General features: G+C 54.6%; 1 protein-coding gene across 1 annotated transcript in view; it reads right to left on the reverse strand.

The window, feature by feature from the left end:
• The window catches only part of ZNF282 (zinc finger protein 282), a 20,850-nt gene that overhangs the window by 8,983 nt on the left and 713 nt on the right, over positions 1–11,154 (reverse strand). Inside the window, exons 2-5 of the mRNA XM_011365533.2 lie at positions 8,876–9,295; positions 2,578–2,704; positions 2,123–2,242; positions 64–186 (exon numbers count right to left, since the gene is read on the reverse strand). Of these exons, the coding sequence (XP_011363835.1) occupies positions 64–186; positions 2,123–2,242; positions 2,578–2,704; positions 8,876–9,295 (790 nt within the window). The remainder of the gene's footprint in view (positions 1–63; positions 187–2,122; positions 2,243–2,577; positions 2,705–8,875; positions 9,296–11,154) is intronic.

The following is an 11,154-nucleotide window of genomic DNA, read 5'->3' on the forward strand; positions in this document are numbered from 1 at the left end:
ACCCTGCGGGACCCTGCGGGACCTCCCCCCGCATCCCGCTTGGCGGCTATTCTGCTCACTCACCGGTGACGGGTTCCGTGGGGATGGCTCGTTCCTCAAGGCCCCGCTGACCCCGGGCCTGACACAGTGCTTCCTCCCGCTTCACCTGAGAGGGGGCTTCCTGCGCAGGCACCAGGGGCTCCGCTCCTGGGGACACGGAATCACATCATTCAGGGTCTTTTTTTCCCTGAATGATCATCACCCAAACGCTCTTGGGGTCGGGAGCACGGCTGATAGCACTCGTCGGGGAAGAGCACAGGAGTCTCGGGTTCCTGGGGGTGACTCTGGGGAACCCCGAGGAGCAGAAGGTCCCGGGAGCAGAGAGGCGATCAACATCCAGGACAAAGGGGCAGGCCGAAGGACAAAATGAGGTGCGAAAGCTGGAACAGAGTTCCAGAAACAGCCTCACGCCAGGCTGGGTGCGAATCAGGAGCAGGCCATAAGTTTGACCTTTGTGGAGGAGTCATTCTTCCTTGATTTTCACCCCAGTTAGAAAGAGTTGGCCAGACACAACACAGACACACACTCGCATACGCATACATGATCAGCAGGACGTTAGATGGGCAAAGAGATGCAACCCAGCCCCATTCCTGGATGGATAACGCGCAGCAACCTTATGCATAAAAGACAGTGAGATATCTTCTATGTAACCCCAAGACGTGACAAACAGGGCATTTTCCTCCTGTAATGACCTATGGCACACTGTCCTAGCCCTGGAAGCAGACAGCTCAGGCAGCAGGAAAGAAGTTAGATGAGGAATCAGAAGACGTAGGTCCTAGTGTCAACTGTGCCGCCCCAGCCCAGCCGATGAGTCGCTTGACCCCTCTGGCTCTCAGTCTGCTAGTCCCATCCTTAAAACAGGCATAGCGCTCCCTGTCCGATCTCGTGCACAGTGATGGATGAAACTCAGTAAAACCGAGAGGTTACGGTGTTTTCAGGGTGAAAGGTTACCACAGCCGCTGACCTCAGACGTTTGCAGGTTCTACATATTTTTGCCGCAAGCATGTTTGCCATAAACATTTCTGCCATAAGCATCTCACTGCACAACTAACTGGCCATGAGGCAATTTTGCCGTAAAAGATAAAATAACGAAAAATAAGAGGGACGTTAAAAAGGATGTGATGAAATGTGAAAAATTAATAACCAAATGAAAAAGACTTTGTTATGAAAAATGAAAATACACTGTCTTCAAAGTCTTTCCTTCGCAGCGTTATACTGTTTTAAATTTTTGCTCGTTGATTCGTCTGCTCGTTTGGCATCACCCTTTTTCTTTTCCACTACGTTTTCTTCCCTCGTTAGGGGAAGTTATCAGTTTCCAACCAAAGAATCGATAACTGATGCTCTTGAAGACTTGCGAATCAGTAGCCACCTCTTTTATACTTGGTAAACTCTTGGTGCCAATGGGCGGGGGAGGGATGGCCGCTTCCCAGGGGACTTGTGGAAACTGACGCGTGATCAGTCTCTAGCACGGGATGCGACCTGGCTTCACGTGCAGGTGTTACCATCCCCAGTTTTAAGATCACCACATCTACTTGTCACCGCGTAGACCACTATGAGGGCTAAGATTATGTAACGTAAAGATGGGAGTAACTACAAGAGCCTCCTCAACGGACAAATGAAACCAAACTGACCACGGGCGTAAGCACGAGTAACCTGTTATTTTATCTTTTATAGCAAAATTGCCTTACGGCCAGTCTTACAGCGGGCCACAGCATAGCTACATGTCCATGTCCGCGCCCCTTCCCCGTCCCGAGCCACCTGCCCGGGGCCGGGCCTGGGGCCGCTCCCAGGTCTACGGCCTCTCACTACAGGTCACTACCAGGCCTCGGCAGGCTGGAGACCGCCCCGTCCTCTTCTCTCCGCCCAGCTTTCCTGGGCGTCCAGAGCTGCGTGGCTCTGAGGACGAACATCCCCAGTGTGCATCCAGGCCCTGAAAGCTCGTCCTGTAAGTGACCGCCCCATTTCAATGGCGGCAGAACTGGCCCCATGAGCAACTCAAGAGAAGCCCTGTTGGATTCAGGCCAGGATGGAGGGGCTTCTCTCCTGCCCTGCCCCGGACGAGGGTCTTTTCAGCTGCCATCACCTGTGTCCGGATCCATCAGAATTTCTCTGTCTCCCGGTTCACGCTGCTCCCACACGCAAGGCTCTTCCCTGGGCTCAGCCTGGGACGGAGCGTCTGGCTTGGGCGCTGTCCCCTCCGCATCTGGAATGAGTAGGAAGAGAAGGAAGACCCCAGGGAAAGTGACCGAGGGGTTCTCACCAAGGGCATTGGCAGACACTTCCCTCCCCGAGCCCCCTCCTCAAATAGTGGTGGCGTCACATAGCACTCGATTCCACAATGATCGGCCCTGTTATTGGGTGTTTAATTTTCATCCTATTATGAATCATTCTATCTTCCTTGCATTATAAGCCAATCGTTTCTTGTGTTTACATTAGGCATAAACACGCAACACTCTGCCCAGGTGGTGTGACCAGGGGTTGAAAGCATGTCACCGCCCGCTGCGGGACCACTGGCCACAGGCAGGAGGGTGTCCTTACCCAGGGACGTCAGGGTTTTGTAGTTCTCCTTGACGAGGTTGTTGTAAAGCTCCTTCTGCCATTCGTCCAAGTTCTTCCACTCGTCCTCGGAGAAGTAAACAGCAATGTCCACGAAAGTCACCGGAACCTGGGCCAACGAGAGCGTGAGTCTGGCGCCCCGCCTGCTTCTGCTACTACATCCCCTTCAAGGGCCACGGGCCGCCCCGGCCCGCAGCCCGGCCTTCACTCTCCACGGCGACTCATCCTCCTCGGCCCAGCCCAGTCCATCTCAGCAGGACTGGGCCACTCTGTCCCCCGATCTCCCGCTGCTCCCAGAACAATGATGGCTGCCTTTATTTTTAAAGCATTTAATTACATCCTCCATAAATTCGCTTTTAGGTAACTGGGCACCTGAAGGTAAAGCTGAAGCCGGTGCTTGTGGCGCTCAGGGTGACGGGGTGTGGGAGGTTCTCAGAGAGGGCATCGGTGAGCCAAGTACACTAAAACCCTGTTATAAAACCTGTATTTCTGGTCAGGTCACCTCTACATACAAAGAGACATTTTTGTCACTAAGACGTGTAAAATCTAAAGGCACGTGCTAACGCTCCGGGACCCCGATGGCTTTCGTTCACCGCTGCACCCTAGGCCTGTAGAAGCGCACGGTCTGGAGTCAACACGGATCTGTTCAACGTGTTGGACAGAGGCCGCCAGCCCTGCTGTAGCCTAAGCCATCTAGCGCCCCGCATCGGCCGCTGTAACCGGAGGCCATCTCATCTGCTATGCACGGCTGGTACTGCGGTTTGACAGGATCCTTGTCTGTCACTCACCAGATGGCCTCGCCTTGGACCGAATCATTCGGTTTCACCTCCGTGACTTTAATAACTGGACTTTCCTCTCTGGCCCACGCAGCCTTACCTCTCACCGCCTCCACGCCTCTACCAGCCCAGCCTTTCGCCCTCACTGTGAAATCCAGCCCCTCGATGCTGCCCCCTGCCCTAGTGCGAGCCCATCAGTCTTTGTACCTGCACGTACAGCTCACCTACATGGCGCCTTTCGGAGAAGGAGAAAAACAGCCCTCCGCGCGTCAGACCCACTGATGTGCACTTTGGTGGGCGGGCAGCACCCTCACTTAAACCAGAAACGCCAGGCGCTCATTGCCCTGAAGACGTCCTGGGCAGGTGCCATGTGCACACCTGTATGCTACCTAGTGACAGACAACTCACCAGCCATCTTTAGAAACAGAACCAGACCTTCTAATTCCCTGGACGCCCCCAACAGACCTGGGCGGATCTCCTCCCTGGGAAAAGCGATCCAGACCGCTCTTTTCATTTTAGTTTCCTGCTGTGAGACAAAAGTCATGAAATTCTGCAGGTGACGCCCACCTGTCTCAGGCCGCCCTGGAAGCCTCTCGCTGACCCATGGCCCTGTTCCCTGGAGGCTTCTCTCAAACTCGCCCCCGTCGCTCCAGTCTATCCTGAACGCAGGTGGCTGTGGGCACGTCCCCTCCTCGCCCTTCTTCTGGCCAAGCAAATCCCACGACGTGCTACCTGGATTCCTCTCCCACCTCCTGCCCGTGAAACTCCACCCAAAACGATCTTTTCTCGGACAGCTTCGGTCTCCCCTCTCCGCTGGCTTTCCTGCCAGGGTCTTCCAGAAACCCCCCTCGACTCCGCCACCCCAAACGGCTCCACCCGCTCCCTCTTCACAGGAAAATCCCGAGGGACACGCTTGCTTCCTTCCTTCTTCACAATCCACGCATCTTTGGAACGCCCCCCCCCCTCCGTGAACCCCGCTCTCTGAAGCCACACCTGGAAGGTCACCCGTGGTCCCCTCGTCAGCCCTCGCCCTTTCACGCCTCTCTGCAAGGTCACGCCACCTCTGTGGAATTCTCCCCCGCGTGGTTTCTGCGTCGTGCTGCTCCCCGCCCGCCCGGCTCAGGCACGTCTCTGCGGCTCCCTCTTCCTCCCCCAAGACCCAAGGTTCTGCCCTTGCCCTTCCCTGTTCTCTCTGCCCTTGGTAATGTCACCCTTTTTCACAGCTTTAGTGGTCACCGCTTTGCAGATGACACCCTTCAACTTCCCTTGCCCGCTTCAGAGTTCACATTTCGACAGCCTCCTGAGTGGCTCCATTTAATCGCCTTTTAAGCAAATGTATCCAAAACCAAGTTCATTATCTGTTCTGACATCCCAACTCCTCTGCCTCGCTTCACCATTTCTGTGCAGAGGCAACTCTCTGGAACCATAGTCCACGGCTGGAAACAGACATCGCTTTGTAAAAAGCTTCACCGTGCCGGGGCATAGCAGAAATCTGAGACGTAGCCGGAGACCGCAGGGGGCCTACAGTCTAGACGGGCAGACAAAACTATCCATGAATAATCTATAAGGCAGTTGACAGACACAACAGGATCCAAGAGGCACGAAGGATCTGAATTTGACAAAGAGAATGCAACGAGCGTAGCCAAGCGTCCACAAGCAATGCTAACTACTGCTGGCAACACGAATTTATTCTCGTGGTGCTTTACAGTTGTGTGGGGTTTTAAAATACGTCCACAAATTCTGTGACAGCCCCCTTTAAAAAGTACAGTTTAATTCTCCTCCCCTTGAGCATGAGCAGGATTTAGTGACTTGCTTCTTAGAACTAAAGAAGTGATGGTGGACAACTTCCGAGACCAGGTCACAAAAGACATCGTAGCTTCCGTCCTGGGCTCTCTCTCTTGATTCACTCGCTCTAGGGGAAGCCAGCTGCCATGTCGTGAGGACACCCGAGCAGCCCTGTGAGGAGGGCTACAGGGTGAGGAACTCGAGCTTCCTGCCAACAGCCACATGAGTGGACCACAACAGGACGCAGGTCATCAGGCCTCCAGATGACTGGAAGTCCAGCCCGTAGACAACTTCACGAGACTCTGAGCCACAACCACTCAGCTAAGCTAAGCTGCTCCTGAATTTCTAACCCTCAGAAAACTGCAAGATGATATATTTTTTTTCGGTTGCTAAGTTTGGGGGTAATTTGTTACACAGAAATAGGTGGCTGATACAGTGTTGTCCCATCAACAAAATCAATGAATCCTCATGACTCCACAAAGTAAGCATGCTGTCAGCTTCATTTTCCAGACGGAAACACTAAAGCTCAAAGGGACCAGCTGGGAATTTACTAATTTATGATTCATTTATACTTCAATTCTTTCAAACGGGGAATCGAGGCTTGAGAATAGCAAAAACCATACTTGACCTGCGGTAGGAAAACCAGCACGTGCCAAGCCCAGATTCAAACTCTCATCATCTGATTCCGGGCCCCTTAACTATGCCATTATTCTGTGAGGGTACATGTCAACTCAAGGGTCCTAACGCCTGATCCAACGCACAGAACACACGAGTGTGCCACACAAGGTCGGAGCACCGAGGTAAAATGCACAGCACAGGCAAGAGGAAGGGCCGTGTGTGAGATGCCAGAGAAGCACCACGTGCCAAACCACATGAAAACCAGTGTCTATGGGCTGCGGTGGCAGGAAGTGTTTTAGGGGCGAACCAGGCCACTATGACAACTCGTTTCTGTGAGGCCTCAATAAACCGCTGTCAAACGACTCCTCTGGCAAAGTCACTGGGTTGTAGCCTCTGCAGATACAAAGACAGATAAGCCTCGGTCTTCTCTGTAGAAGTGTGAACTCTCCAGCTGGAGTCACTTGGCAAATATTTTTTGCATACTGGCTGTGAGCAAGGTGCTGTCATAGGCACAGAGACACAGCAATGAACCAAGCAGAATTTAGATTCTGGTCAGAGAAAATCAAAACATAAGTAAATATGAGAGAAGACAAAACATAAGTAAATATTTAAGATGCCTGATGGCATAAATGAGAGCGGGGACCGAGAAGAGCGTGTGCCGCGGTCGGGGGCACGTGGTCTTTTGGTGTTCACAGAAGGCCATGTTGACCACGTGACAACCGAGCAGACCTTGCTGGAAGCGACAGGGAGCGAACCACGCCTGTCCCCAGGGAAGGCAAGTCCCTGAGGGGGGATGGGAGGTGTGCTGGCGGAATGGCCAGAGGCCGGCGCGCCAGGCGGCAGTGGGCGAAGGGGGCGGAGGGGCGGTGAGTACCGCAAGGTGGGGCTAGAGAGGGGGCCGCTGCCAAAATGGGGGCTACACGAGTAAGGCAGGAAGCCACTCGGGGGTTTTAAGCAGAGGCGTCATATGATTGGTTGATAGTTTAAAAGGATCGCTCTGGCTGCTTGGCTGAGCATAGATGGTTTGGGGCAGGGGACAAGGACAGAGGCAAGGAGACCAGGCAGAAGGCCATGGCCATAATCCAGATGAGAGGTGACGGCAGCCCTGACCACACGGTATGGGGAGCAGTGGAGGTGGGTGCGAGTGGTCGGGCTGTGGACGTTATTTTGAAGAAAAAGCATACAGTATTTCCTAGATGTTGGAAGTAGGGTGTGAGAAAATGAGGAGGACAGTGTGACCCCAAGGCTTTCATCCCGAGCAATTGGAAGGATAAAGTTGTCTTCAGTGAGCTGAGGACGCCTTTGGGTTCCAGGCAGAGGATAGGTTCAGGCAGGTCCCCTTAAATCGGAGAAAGTTACCGACACCCAGCTGGAGAGGCTGACTTAACAGGGAGGAGTGTCCACCTGGCGTTCAGGAAGGAAGTCCAGGCAAGACCCTGAGGAGGGCGGGGCGGGGGGGAGATGGCGTTCGGGAGCTGACAGCGCACAGACTGCGCCCAAAACCCTGAGACCGGCAGAAATCCTGAGGGACGGTGGAGAGAACGAGCAAAGGCCCAAGCCCTGGCCCGCTCCAGACAGGAGAAGTCGGGGAAAGGAACCGGCCAAGGTGTGAGGAGCGAGGCAGGGAGATGTCCCAGCAGCCACTGGGGTGGGTGCCGGGGAGCGTGAGCCAGTGACCCATTTACTGGAGCACTGAGGACAGAGGAACATGGTGAGCGAGACCCGGGAGGATGCAGGGGCAGAACCCAGACAGTGAGGAGCTCGACGGGACCGATGGCCCGGTTTCTTCCACGGGGAAATGCAAGGAAAAATGAAAGTGACGGGGGAGGGGCTCAGCAGTAGCGATGGGCGCCCTCGCTTCAGTTCTGATGCAAATACACGAACGGGAAAAAACTGATACTGGGGAGAGGACTGAACATTTGAGGACTGAACATTCGAGGAGGTTGAGGCGTTTGTTGTGGTGGTTAATACCACTAAGATGATTGGTTTTAAAAAAAGAGTCTTTACCTTTCAAAGCTACATACTGAAATATTTATAAATATAATGATTGACGTCTGAGACTGGCTTCTAAATCACATGAGAGCAGGACATGGGTTGGGATTCACATGAAACGAGATCGGCCAAGAGTTATTCGCTGTTGAAGCTGGATGATGGGTTCAGGAAGGTTCCTTATACTCTTCTGTCTACTTTAGTATGTGTTTGAATTTTCTATAATAAAAAAAGATAAAAGGGGAGGGAGAGGAAATGGGGAAGCAAGAATTGGAGACAGCACAGACAGCCTCTCCCTGAAGGAATTTTCGGCTCTAACGAGCAGAGAACAGAGGTGCTAACCACAGGGCAGTGTCACCGAACGTCTGCGTGCTGGTGGGGACGGTCCGGGGGGGGAAGAGTTGGTGATGCACAGAGAAAGGGGAGACATGCTGGAGCGACCTCCAGCGAGGGACAGCGTGGGAGAGCGTGAGACAGCGTGAGACAGCGAGCCCGCGGGAACAGAAAAGGCACAGGCGGGCAGGTGAATGCATGCGGCGGCTGCACGGGGACGTCCCCGTCGAGTGCCTGTTCCCTGGGTGGACCAGAGGCCGGGTCCTGGGCCGACAGCCAGTGTTGATGAGCTGGAGGGAGAGTGAGAGAGCGAGCGCCACGGGAAATGGAGCGCGGATTCTGGAGGGCGAGAAGGGCCCGCCAGCGGGTAGCGGTCATGACTTTCAAGGGACTCCCATCAGCGTGGTTTGGGGTCTGCCTCCAGCCACGTTCGGACAAACATATACGAAGACAACCGATGACAAACGATCACTTGTAGGTGCTAAGTGGAAAACCCAAGCATGAAGAGCTTCAGGAATCTGCAGACACCCAGACACCTCAGGGAGGGGCTGGGAGCGGTGACAGTGAAGGCTCAAAGACAGAAACGTGCTGGGGAACAGGGGGAGGCCAACTTCCCTGACGGAGAACACCCAAGACCGGGCTGTTAAAGCGGAGAGACGCTTTAAAGGAAGTTAGACAACAGGGAGCCAGAGAAGTTTGTGAGAACAAAATAAAATCGAGAATTTGTTCACCTGTGCTGGTCCTCACCTCCATCCCTGCCTATAGGGATCACCACGTACCTTGGGGACCTCCCCCTTGCTGCCCGGGGGCAGCCGCAGGACCCAGAAGTTCCTGTTCCTCAGCAGGTTCTCCATGTTCTCCAGCCGCCTCTGCAGCAGCCCGTACTCCTGCAGCAGCGTCCCCAGCACGGCCCACTTGCTCTCCATGTGGTTCCCGAACTCCACGGCCGTCTTCTCGCAGTCGGCCAGCTTCTTCTCGGCCGTCCCCGTCCGGCCCTCCAGATTTAGCAGCTGGCTGGCCTGGGCATCCACCTTCCTCTCCACGGCCTGAATGGCGGCCACCACGGTCCAGAGTGAGATCTCCGCCGGGGGCAGCTGGGGCTCTCTCATCATTCGGTCAGGGAAGACGGGTGCCCTATCCGGGAAGGGTGGGAACTGAAAAGGCATCGGTCGCCGGGCGTCCATGTCCCATTCTTGAGCCTGAGTGCAGAGGGCGGAAGCGACAGCCTGGGATGAGATCCTGCCTGAGAACACGGCTAGTAAAATGCCACAGATTCTCGCTCTTCTGCCAAGCCCCCGCCTCCCGTGCTATGGTGTTCATTCATGTCCCCAGCAATGGACCGAGCAGCCGCCTACCCAGCCTTTCTATTTCTTGCCTGCAGGAGTCATCCTGGTCATTAGTTTACGCATCTTGACCCTTGGCCTAAACTGTCACATAGCACTTTCTTTGAACAAAACAGTTACTTTCCTCAAGGGCTAGATTTCATGATGAACTCTTCAGAGTTGCTTAGTGTTTTCTGTTTCAAAGTGAGAATTTTCATGTAAGTCATCTGACCCTAATCTTCCCAGAACCTCTAAGCAGGTTAGGGCATGATTATCTCTGCTTTAAAGATGATGAAATCGAGGCACCGAGAAGCGGCCACTCTACATCACCTTGCTTCACTGCCAACTGGAGCGGCTCTAGGTGCTGCAGGTAACAAAAAAATACGGTTCAGGTCAGTGCTGCTGCCCACTTCCCAGCAGGCCGCAGCCAGGGGGACACCAGGCAGCCCAGCAAGGAAGTAGACGAGCAGCCTTTTTTCCAATATACAACTATTCATTCACATTTCCAAAATGAAAATAGATTTGCCAAAAAGATGTCATTCACTGAGTGGGGTACCCCATGGCCCAGGGCCCAACCCCCTCTCCCAGTTCCGGGCCTTCACCCTGGAAGGCGAGTCCCCATGGGTGCACATTGGGAGCTGGGCCCTACGACCAAGAGAGAGTGATCATGTGTTCACTGGTGACCAGGGAACTGGCCCCACCCTGTAACAGCACTTGGCTTACTGGATGAGGCTTACTGCATGACGGAGGGGCTAATAATGGCTCCTCACTATGGGGGACCATTTTCTGTTCTTCCTGTTGCTGCTGAAGAGGCCCCCGGGCTGGGCAAAATGGACCCCTGCTGCTCAGAGGGGACCTGGGCAAGCATGCCAACTGTCTTCTCTAACTTGGATCAGCAGTCACAGCCACAGAAGGACATCTCACACCTTCCAGGGAATCACTCCGTGACATGGGAGAAAGGGGATCAGTGCCCTGGGCCCCGGACCTGCTAAGTAAGAGGCGGCTGTTCTTCCACCTGGGCCTACTTAGGCTAGACACTTGCCTGGCCACAGAAGGGGACAGGGACTGACAGTGGAAGTTTATAAAGTCACCCAGCCCAGCTTATGTGTCACAGATTTGTGGAGACCTAAAGCTGAAGAATGATGTAACACAAGGGGACAACTCCCGGCTGAACTCCTGTCAGAACCCGCTGAGAACCAGGCCCCCAGCAGAGGAGCCTCTGGGGGTCCCACCCAGGGTCAGCTCCCACACTGTCCTCCAGGCCTCTCTCAACACAGCCGCCTCCACTTTATATACGATTCCGGAGCACTGGCTCCCAGCTCGTCCGCACACTGAGAGCCTGGGCGCCCCAAGAAATGACCGCTGCCACTCGCAACCCCAGAGACGCTGATTTCACTAGTTTGGGACAAGGCCTGGGCGTCAGGAGTCTTAAGAGCTGCTCAGGTGATTCTAACGTGCAGCCGAGTGTGCCAATCGCTGGAGAGAAGGCAAAGTCACCTCTCAGTGGCCCCCGTCCCTCCGTCACACTCGGTGTAAGGGAAAAGTGAGTCACTCGTTATGCCTGGTGAATGCATTTAAAAATCGCCGTCAAAACGGCTACGGCGTAACCTGCGGAGAACTCCTGTGCGCACATCCCCCGCGGGCCCGCGAGCGGCGGCCAAACCCCTCCTGCCCCGCGCGAGGTGACGCGGTCACGACCCCGCCAGGTCCCGCGAACCGCACGTTCCGGGCCCCTC

This window comes from Pteropus vampyrus, unplaced genomic scaffold (assembly GCF_000151845.1).
Source record: "Pteropus vampyrus isolate Shadow unplaced genomic scaffold, Pvam_2.0 Scaffold112, whole genome shotgun sequence".
NCBI classification, from domain to species: Eukaryota; Metazoa; Chordata; class Mammalia; order Chiroptera; family Pteropodidae; genus Pteropus; species Pteropus vampyrus.